Below are 12500 nucleotides of genomic sequence, written 5' to 3'. Positions count from 1 at the left end.
CATCAGAGGAAAACACAACTTGACACTCTAGTCTGACCCACTAAACACAATCTAACTTCCCCCACAGGACAAAGACACACCACAATAACAGCCAAAAACACAAGGAAATCAACACAAAAATTATTCCCAATCACGAGACCCAATAACACAATACAGATCAACTCACATATGAGAGTTTCCCCGTTCAAGCCAGCGGCAGAGCTTAAACGAGTGGTTGAAGGGGATCTTGAGTGAGGCGAAAATCGGAAGTCGAAATTCGAGGACTTATTAGAACCAAAAATAAGAGTCAGAAGAAAAAAGAGAGCGAGAGAGGGACAGACAGCAGCACCTGAGAGCGAGAAGACGTTCCTCTTCTTCTTCCTTCTGCTCCAGGACAAAAAGCATCTAACACTTATTAACACTGGCGAAAACCCTTCCGTCTTTGCACCATCACATATTCTGATTTTCGTGTAATCCCCGGAAATAAGAGTAATAAATCGTCCATTATTGATCACTCAGAGTCCGTCATCGCGATCATCTGACTCTCGTAAACATTGCTATGAAAATCGATCCGATAAAAACATTGTCTTTTCTTTCCTTTCTCGTGGGGCGTTCTTTCCAGGATTTAATTTACGATGTGATCTAAATAAATTGCTAGTTCATATATTTGAATGCCAATGCGTTGAGTTGATGTAGATTTTACTCATTATTTGGATAATTATTTACGAATTGCCACTTTTCTTCTGGAGGGAAGGTTTGACACTTGGCAATGGCAAAGTAAGCCAATGAAAACGTTCATTCTCCTTAAAACGTTTTTCTATTGGCTAGATATAGAAGAACCAATCACTACTCAGAATCATTTTGAACCGTTTTCCTATTGGGTAATTCTGCGGCACACTTTTTGACACATTCCTTCGACTTTACATATCACTTGCCGAAAGAACTGTAATTTCAAATATACCATACTTCACATATTAAAATTCATGGAATTATCCAAGTCAAATAAATAAAAGCAGTATCCGAGCCTTCCTTTCTCGCCAGAAAACGGAAAGAGGTAAATGTATCCATCAGGTCGACGCTCTGTCGGAGTGACGAATCAAAACAAACTTTTGGCGAGGAAGCGAAACCGTGGCGCCGACTCTCTCCTGGATTTTTGTTAATAATTCGGCACGATGACCACGGAAACTTTGCCTGTGAACAAAGTTGTGGTCCACCCGCTCGTCCTGTTGAGCGTAGTGGACCATTTCACGCGAATGTCCAAAATCGGCAGCACAAAAAGGGTTGTCGGCGTCTTGCTTGGTTCTTGGAGATCCAAGGGTGTTCTTGATGTCTCTAACTCTTATGCAGGTGAGAAAATTATATTTACTTGGCTCCTGTCTTATGTCTTGATATTCATCTAGAGTCAGCAATAGTCATTAGATAGGAAAGCAAAATTTACTAACTCTCCAAGGAGGCTTTCAAAACAGGGCTATAGTCCGTGTTCTCTCCACATGATCAGATCCAATTGAGAAACTTTTTGTAATCTATGATGGAAAGTCTACAGTCATTAAATTAATTAAAAAAAAGAACTACCCAACGCCTTTGTTTATGGGGAACTATAAAATTTTATCCTTCTTCAAATGAATTCAAATAACCCCATTTCCAATGGAAAGAAGAGACAATAGGGGTCCAAAGAAGAAACAAAAGAAACAAGTCAACCTGATCTTAAGTACAATGAACAAAATTGAGTTGAAGATCAAGTTATATAATGTACGGTAAATTTGGATAAAGACGCAACCAACCCTCTAGGCACAACACAATATTTTTCTGGTAGTTTTTGTTTTGCTTTGTTCAGTTTTGCTACTCATTTCCATTGGAAACCTTTCACGGAAGAAAAGGGTTTTATGGTGTTACGTCATAATTAAAGATGTGTCATGCAGAAATGTTTGTTCTTTCACTATGCGTGGTTGCGTCTTTATCCAATAATACTGAATGTTCATTGTAATGGTCTGAAGTTTAATTTTTTTTTAATTCTTTAGATTTGGTTCTTTTAAGGTTTAAATAAGGTATAAAGCAGAGAAGGGGAGGTTGAATGTTGTAAGTCTGAGTGCCATTTTTGTACAAAATTATAGAAGTCTAGTAGTTTTCTCTATTTTCAATTCAACTGACATTTATATTTATCACATCTCTCATTTTGGAGTTAACCCTGCTTGGAACTGACTGATTTCCAGTAGATATGAAAACCCAAGTAAACAAGTAAGTAACTCATTGCAGAGGGGTAGTATTTTGCGTGGCCAGCCACTCAGACGGGGCTTATTTCCAAGTGAGCCACCAAAACACAACATTGTGTAAATCGTTTTTTGAGTGTTTTGCCATGTTTCTAGTCTCATATAAACAAATTGTTTATACTCAATATATTAGAATTATTATAGTTTCATGGGAAGCCAAAAATCAAGTTTATTTTCATTGAAGATTTTTGCCAAAACCAATCATATACAGGTATTTTTTAGAAAGCTCAATTGAAATGCGTTAAATAAATCTCTTGCATGTTTAAATATTCAGTATCATTCATACCTTTCTTCAACATTTCTCACTATGAATTCATATACAATATATACAAGTTATTTACAATGAAGAGGAAAGCCACCAGAACTCATAGCTGCGTATACCACAGCCGAAATCACTCGTATGGGCAGAGTGCCACATATAAACCATTTGACAGGCTTTAGCAATGTTGTAAACTGCCTGTATTTGATAGCTTTTTGAGTGGGTGACAAAATATAAAATGATCTAACTCATTTTAGTGGAAATCAGTTATGGTTTGCATAGTTGCCTCTGAGTGTTGCATAGCTTTGTATTTGGCAGTCATTACCTTTTATTCATAAGTTTCATGTTAACAAGGGCACAGTATTTTCTCCAAAATGAAATGACTAACCATCAAACTGGCAACCATGAACAAATATGATAATGACTGGGTAAAATTTCTTCCTCTGGTACCTGAGCTGAATAATTACTCAGTATATACACATCTAGGGATAGCTAAGCATTTAGAGCACATCTCATTCAATAGCAGAAAATGAATGACAATGCCCCCCCCCCCCTCCCCATTTCTTGTGATAGAAAAATAAATGAACATGACGACGGTGCGTCACACTCGTGTGACACAGCTAAATTCCGGGGAGTCATGCCAGTGTGACGATTCCAATGCAATATTGCAATCGTCCGGAATAGGGGTTTTTGCGTAGCGTGTGCACCGTTGGGAAAGGGTTAAGCTAAGCTTTGTTAGCCTATTGGCACGAGATGACGTGATATCATGTCATAGGACTATTTCACTCCTGCTGGATGACATCCTATCACATTACGATCTCTCCCTCAAAACATACGATTTACATTGTTACATGCTTTTATACGTACTCATAGGTGTCCCATTTGTATAGATACATTTTTCTTTACTTGTGAAAATAATGTTAACAAATAGGAAAACCCCTTATTATCACCCCATTGAATCAGACTGGTGAAAAGTGCTCATAGAGGCATAGTGCAGCATTGTGCGGGGAGAGATCTTGCACTTGGGCATTGTGCAGGCTTGTTATCCATCCAGCGGGAGCAGTATTAGGCAAATATAAAGCCCAATGTGAATGGCTTTGGGCATTTTAGGTCACTAACAAGAAATTTGCAATAATAATATTTTCTGTTCCTGTTCCTAATAAGATCAGTCTGTAATGAGAGGCTTTTTGTTACAGTGCCCTTCGATGAAGATGAGAAGGATAAATCAGTCTGGTTCCTTGACCATGACTACCTTGAAAATAAGTACCACATGTTCAAAAAGGTAAGGCTTTTCGATATATTAATTTTGCTAAGTGTAGTGATAATGAAAAAACTATATTCCACTGTAATTGTCTTTTGTAGTGATACATCTTTAAATGTTATGATGAGCTCCTTTTGATATTTGTGTACCTTGCTGATCCAAGCCTTTTAGTGGCCTTAGACCTAGCAGATGAATGTTGTAGTTGCATTTTCATAGTATTTTGCAATTAGACTTCTGACTTGCAGTCTGTTTCACTTCCATCACGATCATGGTCACCATCTTTACTCTGAAAGTCTTCAGAGTCACTGACTAAGATATTTACTACTTCCCATCTAATTTCTGCTTGTGAAAGTGAGAGCTGTGAACTTCCATACTGCAGGTTACCTGCTGACTTAAGTCTGTAGAGTATAGGTTAGCAGCTTTCTACTCCTGTGTGGATGTGGAAATGTGAGAGACAAGCACCAATGCCATATCTCCCAATTGTTTCATATAATAGGCCCACAAAATAAGAATGCATGCTGAAATGTCTAGTGCTGTCTCCTTAATAAATGTTCTAGAACATTTACCACCAATATGGCAAAAAAAAGGATGTAATTTCTTTGATTGTATAAGAGATGGGCATTTTGTCCTGTTGGTGTTTTGTGAGTTTCTGTAAGGAATGAGGTTTATTATAGATAGTCTCCCAAAATTTGACCAACACCTGGCAATGAATGCAGCAATTAGTCAGTGTCTAAAAGCATTTAATGTCACTACAAAAGACACTTTATTTCAGAAGTTGTGTGCCAAACATTATTTGCATGTTAATGACTTTTATTTTTTATTATTATTATTATTTTTTTTTTTTTTTTCATTTTCTTTCTTTTTTTGTATTCTTTGTTGTTTTCAGATGTTTCAGATTGTAATTGATAATGCCTTAGTGCACCATGATAGGTTCTACATGCTGTCTACTATATTTTATAATTCCTTAAAATTCTGCTTGTAAGAAATTATTTCAAATCAATCTTTTCTTTTTTTCTTTCTACTCCTCCTTTTCTGTTTATCTCCCTCTCCCCCCTCTCATCTATTACCCACAATTATCTTCATTTCTCCTTCTTTATTCTCGTTGTTTTTCTTCCAGTCCACATCTTTTCTTCCTTTTTTCTTTTTCTTTCTTTTCTCCTTTTCTTTTCTTTTATTTATTTATTTTTTTATCCCCTCTCAACATCCTTCCCTTGCAAGCTTTGATTTCTGTTTGCTTTGATTAGGTTCCTTCCCATTCATGGAGAGCTTTACTAATTATTAATCATCGCAGGTCAACGCCCGTGAGAAGATTGTCGGGTGGTACCACACTGGCCCAAAGCTGTACCAGAATGACATTGCAATCAATGACCTGGTCAGACGGTATTGCAACAACTCAGTTTTGGTCATCATCGATGCTCATGCCTCAAACATTGGTCTCCCCACAGAGGCTTACTACAGTGTAGAAGAGGTCCATGATGTAAGTGTACATTTGTTGTTGTTTTTCACTCTTTTAAACCTTATTGTATAAGAAGATCAGAAAGAGATTGATATTTATAAGGTGAAATGAGATTTTGTGTGTGTGTGTGTGTTTGTTTGTTTGTTTGTTTGTTTGTTTTATATACGTATAGATATGAATATATAAGAATATTTAGATGGGGAAAAAACATTTACATAAATATCTATAAGTATGTATATTTAAACCAATTTATCATATTCTTCTTTTGAAAGGATGGAACCCCCACCACAAAGACTTTTGAGCACGTAGCTAGTGAGATTGGTGCAGAGGAAGCTGAGGAAGTTGGTGTAGAACATCTCTTAAGAGACATTAAGGTACGTTTTGCGAAATGCTCCTTGTTTTTTCATGTATTTGGAGCATTTAGTGATAGTGAAGAAAAGTTTCTGGTTCACAGTTGATTTTCTGTTTGATGATGTTTTACAACTTGCATCTGCTTTTCCATAATTTATCAGAACACATTTATTTGATTACAGGATACAGTAGTTGGCTCCCTAGGTCAGAGAATCACCACTCAGTTGCTGGGATTAAGAGGTCTACACAAACAGCTCAGTGAGGTGGCAAATTACCTAAGACAAGTTGTAGATGGAACCTTACCAGTAAATCACACCATCGTTTACCACTTACAGGTGAGTTTCTGTGCATCTCTTTTGAAGATGCATATTTAATCCTGTGTGCTGGCTAGAGTAGGTGTTCCTCCACTTTGATTATAAATCTGTTGTCTTTCATGCACTTCTTTAAACACATTCTATGAAATGTTTATATATATAGAATGAAACGTGTGAGCTAAATTCGTCCGTGGAATGGAGTCTGTTAATATTCGTTACTATATTTCTTCTGCAGGATATGTTCAACTTGCTGCCAGATGTAACCAACCCAGCTTTAGTCAAGTCCCTGTATGTGAAGACCAATGACCAGATGCTGGTGGTGTACCTGGCCTCCCTCATTCGATCTGTTATTGCCCTTCACAATCTTATCAACAACAAGTTAGCCAATACAGATGCTGAAAAGAAGGAGGGCAAAGAAAAAGATAAGGACAAGGATAAGGACAAGGACAAGGATAAGGATAAGAAGGAGGGAGATAAGGAAAAGAAGGATGAATCAAAAGATGAAAAGAAATCAGACGATAAAAAATAGTCGGGTAAAAATGTAGGTTAGGATTAATATTTCTTTGTATGATAATGAAATCCTTTGATATAAAAAGTTGAAAATCATTCAGAAATGGACTTCATCAGTTGTTTAATAATAGGTTTGAAGTAAATAATGAGGAAAAAATTTCAAAAAAAATATTTTTTTCAAATTGTAACATTTAAGTTTATTCATGAGAGGTTCTAAGGTCTTTGGCAATACAAGGTTTATATAACTAAGGAATTTTATTTATATACAGGATATTTCATTGAGTTTGGTTGTATTACTGAAGTTATTTGTTCAATGTTCAATGGCCTTTCTGCTGTATGATTGAAGTCCTACTGAATCATTCATAAATTTGTTAACTATAAATGTGAAACAATCAAATTATAATCCTTCTCAATGACAAATAGGAGTAATTATTTTGTATGAACTAAGCATGTGCTTTGATTATATCCTCCATATAAATGTTATTCTTGAATTATTTATTTGTCGATATAGAAATGCTGAAAGAGTACATTTTAATATCCGGTGTTTTGGTATGTATCATTTGCAGTACCTCACAGATAAGCATCTTCTATTCCAGAGACTAGGATCATGCAGAACTTAGCTATATAAAAATCCTAAATTCTGTTGTTTAAGACAGGTAATAAAAGTTGGATATAGTTCCAGCCTATTTATTTATCCCAAGACACTTCGAATAGAATGCCATAGCAGGGATTATTGTGATCTTCAAATATTCTTTTTCTTTTTTATCAGGATAGGTGAAAGGGAGAGATAAGATATGCAAGATTTTGGAAGAAAACACTATTACTTTTTTCTAGATGTTATTTAATGGAAATTGTCAAAGGAAAAAAATCTAGGTTGTGCAGAACAATCAGCTTTTTTCCAATTTGTTGTTTATTGTTGTTATTGATGCTTATCCATTTTAAGCAATGTGTAATATTATCATTATATTATTATTATTATTGTTATTATGATAATGCTGGGTGAAAAAGTTACCTACTCCAACTAGAAGTTCTAGACATATTTGTCAACTATATAAAAACATGATTTTTTTTTTTTATAAAGAGGATTCTAGATTATTGACTAGAATTTCTTTTTTGGGGCATGTCCATCCCATTTCCCCCGTTTTTTATATTTCATGTACAAGAAATATGTAAAATATTTTTATGTATACAAAATTTGCACAGTTTGGAGATATAAAACATATAAGCCTTTGTTACTATAGAAACTACAAGACGACAGGTTTATTTGATGAACTGAAATGAAAACTATGTGTCACAATTTTCCTAATGAAGTTATTGCACCAGTACATAGCAACCCCTGCCCCCATCTCCCTTGGGTCAATGAGTGACTTTGGGGAAGCAGTCCTTGTCAGTGTGCCTCCCGGTGTCCGACTAGCAAAAAGTCAGATAAATAGAGATGCCGGGGGGAAGGGCAATTCTTTTCCTAAACGGCAAACTAGACAGACTATAGATCCAACAGGGAGAACGACCACCGGACCAACCTACCTGAGACATGCAAAACCCTCGTTAATCCCGCATGCCAGGACCTGGCGCCCGTCAACCACATTTATCAAGGGCACGGCTGGGGAGGGTAGCGCCGGCCGGGTCATGGAACATATTTTCTTTACGTCAGGATGATCGACTGCCATTACTGCCGAGGTAACCGAAACGATTGAGGGTGGAGGTGACTGCTCTCTCAGGCGAGAAGATCTGGCAGCGACACGATTAGTGAGGGCGGCTACACCAACTGGTCGGGCCATAGCAACGGTCACCATCTCCAAGGGGTAACCACAGCCATCTCCAGTAGATTCCAGCCTTCGGTAGTAGAGATTGTTCCTGCTGATGGGCGTATAATGGTATTAAGATATGCACTCGTTTGGCACCGTGTCTCTTATCGTTGTACACGCTCCTACCGATGTAGGTAAACTTGATGTGAAAGAGATGTACGGCAAACTCGTTTCCGTGACAGACGGCTGTCCTTGGATGTGATTGAGCTACGAGATGTCTGTCGGGAACTGATGCCGGCAGTGAGAAAAGGTCTTTTTCTTCGAGACTTTGCGAGGTCCCAAGAATTGAGGATCTCTGGCTACTGGTATCAGCGACCTAACCGGCATCGCTGGTTATGGTATAACAATGCAGGCAATGCAGCCAAGTAGATCGATCACATCCTTATCAATACTCGTTGGAGGATCCGCCATAATTACAGGATTTGCCAAAAAGCAAAGTTCTATGGCACCGATCATAGGTTGGTCATGGCAACTCTCCGGGTCGACTTCAAATCCTCTAGTCCATTTAGAAAGACTGAGGGAGAAATATGCTCGGAGGTTTGCCGTGGCGATTTCTAATCGTTTGCAGCTTTCGACGATCTGACAGATCCTGCAGTTTTGTGGGATACCTTCGAACGTGAAACGCTTGACACAGCTCAGGAGTCCATCTCATAGGAGACGATTGAGGGCACGGATGCATGCCTCACTGTCACGGAGGAGACGCCAGACTATCGCCTCCATAGCTGATAGTATTTGGAACCCTCAATCACCAATGCAATACGAAATGTATCATAGTGACAGTGGATGAAGTCATTGGAAATCTTCGGGGAAACTTATACATTTATCATAATGTAAACTTACTCAGTAGAGAAGGAAACTCAGTGAACTAGCATTCATTCTTACTTGTATATATATATATGAATATATATATATTATATATATATATATATATATATATATATATATATATATATATATATAAATGTACTATATTATATATATGTATGTATTATATATATACAGGAAGTTGCTTAGGAGGTCGAAAGTCGAAATTTCCTTGAAAATGACCTTCGCCCTGCCTACTAAGCCCTAAATAACACTACTGTAGTTCACTCAGTAGATTGACAGATCATCTCAGATCATGTTGGGGGTTTGAGAGTTGGGCTGAGTATTTTGAGCAGCTGTTCCAGGTTGAGGCCCCAACGGTTAGTATGGACGTGGGTCCATGATCATGATCTCGCCCCCCCCCCCCTTCAGTCTGGAGCCTCCTATCCTGGTAGAAGCTATGGAGGCGATCTCCAAATTAAAGTGTATTAAGGTAGTGGGTGTCTGCAAATTCGCTGCTGAACTACTTAAGTCTGAAGGAAAACCTATAGTTCGCGGATTGCATGCTGTCCTGGATGCCAACTGGCAGTCTGGCAGTCCTCTCAGATCTGCTAAGAGGCGTAGTCATCCCTCTTTGGAAGGGGAAAGGGGATCCCTTGGAATGAACAATCATCGAGGCATTACACTGCTCTGAATACTAGACGAGGTGCTTACAATCATCATTCTGATTCGTATCGTATTGAAACACCAAAGAACGGAGCAATCTAGACTTACTTCTGGCAATTCCTCAGTGGACCGTGTCCTTGCGTTTCGAATCATTTTAGGGCACCGTCAAGAATCCGAACATGGATTGTTTCCAGTCTACATCGATCCGAAGAATGTCTTGGACTCAGTATATCTGATACTAACTGAAATTGCTGTAAAGTGTGTCGGGGGCATATCTAGCCTTTTGCTGTAAATTCAAGAGAACCCGCTCAGTCGATACGTGCTTGTGGTGGAGACATCGAAGTCACATACCTTTACATACCTCGGTAGTGGAGTCCATGACTTGGTTGTCAGATCAGGAGGTCAATAGACAGCTAGGCCTGGCGGTAGAAGCCACGAACTCGCTCCACATGAGTATTTGAACCTAACTAATTGTTTTCACGGACCTGATATTGTCACTTTTACTGTACGACAGCGAAATTTGGGACTTTACTTTGTGCCTTGAAATTGCGCTTTGATGCCTTTTGTAACAGGTCCTCACGCCAGATCATGGGGACATAGTTGGCAGGATATTATATGTCCAACCAACAATTGCACCATGAGACTGGAATAGGGCCTGTTACTTTCGCAATCTGAGACTTCCAACTCAAGCCATACGGATATTTGGCTTGACTCCCCCACCCAATTGTCTCCACCAGAGACAACACTGGGTGGAGGAGGCCTTTAGAACAACCAAGGAAGTAGTTTGGGCAAATCGATCAAACCTGTCGTTTGATCCCTCCTACTGAGCCTGGATGGAAGTGAGGGGTGGATGTGGTGATTTGCCCTTTCAGCCATTAGCCTGGAAGGGCTTGAGTGATTTCATATTCAACGTTATTAAGGGAAGACTGAATTTTTCACTGACAATATCTGTGAGTTTGTACTGACAATCTTTTCTGGGTGGGGATAAAATCTCTTGCATTGTGAGAACAGCACATACATAATGCTTCATAACATGTTTGCAGCCATTGCCAACTATTTGTATTTATTTGGTATATGATACTTTTTTCCAATAAAATCCTAAAACTATGGCTTGACTTACTGTAATATATTTAATTAGTAGTATCCATGTTTGGTAATCTTTCAGGTGAAAGCAAATACATAGAAATCTGACAAAGCTAAAACTACACTCAAAGCCCTGGGCTCAAAAGGTAAAAGTAAAAACGTCTACTAACAATGGTACATTTTTTTTCAGATTTATACATATAAACACTATTCTGTACTTCTTACATTTTGTTTAAAATTGCAATTGGCACTTCTCCAACCAGTGAAGGGAGGCAGCCGAGTTTGTTGATGGACTATATTCAGCACCAACATAACCCTCATAACCTGTAATAAACACGTTTCGTTTACCATGAACAAATAACTGAAAACAATACATGTCAACATTATATAATCAGATTTATGTTGAATTCACATATAAAAAGTTTGTTCTTTCCCTCTGACTCAAAATACAGTCCCCCCTACTTACCAGCCTCTCGCAACACTGAAAATATATAAGGATAGTCTAGTTCTCCCAGGCTGGATGGCTCGTGGCGATGGGGTGCTTGAGCTACCTGTATGTGACCTGATTCAAAAGTGTAAATGTATTAACAGCTGATTTTCTATGCCCTGAATCTACTTTGGCAACAGATCTATTTTCATCCAAATATGGCATTTCTGAGGTAGTATTTAAGACATGTGCCACAACATCTGTTTCTACAAAACCATTTACTCACCCACAATTGGCATTAACTTTTTTATATTATTAGTGACATTACCACATATCATTTGCATGTGAAATATGTCAAGCTGCAGCCTCAGATGCGGGGAGTTGAGCTTTTCTATCAAGAACTGGGCTATGAAAAAATAAAAATCATCATCACCTTTTATAGGTGTATCTCAGTATCGTTACTTGGAAAATAAATAGAAATCAGATTCCTTTGTCTCTTTTTCATTATTAACAACGTTATGATGTTTACAGATGTTTAGTATGTACGAGTTTAAATTGACTCAGGGAAAGCCAATAATTTATATTACATGAAACGGATCTTACATACAAGAATAAATTAATCATTTAGAAAAGTATACTATACCAACATGTAAGGTTAAAATACAGAAAAAAGTTCTTACCAGTCTCAAAGCTATTGAGGAAGTACCCAGGAGTAGACACAGGATTAAGGGGTTCTATCAAGCCAAGAATGTTCTCCGCAGAGAGGCGGCTAACAGCATAAGATAAATTTGCTTCTAGGGTCGCCAAGTGGCTTTCTTCATCGTAGTGTTGACTTCGTCGTCCAGACATTATGTGCAACCTATTTCAAGAAATTATTCCTTGACAATTTGGAAATGTTTTCTTAAGGCCAATAGAAACTAGCATATAGGAAAAGACTATCATTATTACCATTGTCAATGTTATTTGATTTATTAGAGGATATATAAATCAGACGAGTATTAGAATTCTGTCAAAAGTTAGGTCTGTGCAATAGTCTTAATATCAGTAAAGTATCAGGGAATTGTTAGTATGTAATGTCCAGCACTAATATAATGCTAGGAGAGAATTTAAATATTTCTAAATTAATCTTTCAAAAAAGACCCCCCCAAAAAAAAATATATATATACAAACACACACACACACAGACACACACACACACACACACACACACACACACACACACACACACACACACACACACACACACACACACATATATATATATATATATATATATATATATATATATATATATATATATATATATATATATATATGG

General features: G+C 37.7%; 3 protein-coding genes and 1 pseudogene across 14 annotated transcripts in view; 2 read left to right on the top strand and 2 right to left on the bottom strand.

The window, feature by feature from the left end:
- Rbcn-3B (WD repeat-containing protein Rbcn-3B) overlaps positions 1-540 on the bottom strand; it is a 64776-nt gene extending 64236 nt beyond the window's left edge. For 8 of the 12 annotated variants that reach the window (XM_043029968.2, XM_043029961.2, XM_043029966.2 and 5 more), the window contains exon 1: positions 167-535. The gene's annotated coding sequence lies outside the window, so the exon portion shown is untranslated. Of the gene's footprint in view, positions 1-166 lie in introns of all 12 variants that reach the window. The other 4 variants (XM_043029962.2, XM_043029957.2, XM_086549330.1 and 1 more) reach the window with 2 other exon arrangements.
- A 520-nt stretch (positions 541-1060) lies between these two features.
- Positions 1061-7073, top strand: Rpn8 (regulatory particle non-ATPase 8). Its single transcript, XM_043029970.2, has 6 exons — positions 1061-1326; positions 3702-3787; positions 5058-5243; positions 5495-5596; positions 5756-5908; positions 6123-7073. Exons 1-6 carry the CDS (start codon positions 1152-1154, stop codon positions 6414-6416), a joined length of 996 nt encoding a protein of 331 aa, XP_042885904.1. The 5' UTR covers positions 1061-1151; the 3' UTR covers positions 6417-7073.
- A 781-nt stretch (positions 7074-7854) lies between these two features.
- On the top strand, positions 7855-8939 carry LOC147469261 (protein CFDP2-like; annotated as a pseudogene).
- A 1844-nt stretch (positions 8940-10783) lies between these two features.
- LOC122262054 (putative hydroxypyruvate isomerase) overlaps positions 10784-12500 on the bottom strand; it is a 3714-nt gene continuing 1997 nt past the window's right edge. Inside the window, exons 4-7 of the mRNA XM_043029971.2 lie at positions 11863-12041; positions 11469-11588; positions 11222-11317; positions 10784-11079 (exon numbers count right to left, since the gene is read on the bottom strand). Coding sequence (XP_042885905.2) covers positions 10988-11079; positions 11222-11317; positions 11469-11588; positions 11863-12041 — 487 coding nt within the window. The 3' untranslated portion in view covers positions 10784-10987. The remainder of the gene's footprint in view (positions 11080-11221; positions 11318-11468; positions 11589-11862; positions 12042-12500) is intronic.

Source organism: Penaeus japonicus, unplaced genomic scaffold, assembly GCF_977035675.1.
Source record: "Penaeus japonicus unplaced genomic scaffold, GWHDUDI00000001_assembly GWHDUDI00000022, whole genome shotgun sequence".
NCBI classification, from domain to species: domain Eukaryota; kingdom Metazoa; phylum Arthropoda; class Malacostraca; order Decapoda; family Penaeidae; genus Penaeus; species Penaeus japonicus.
This window is presented reverse-complemented; position numbering and strand designations above follow the sequence as displayed.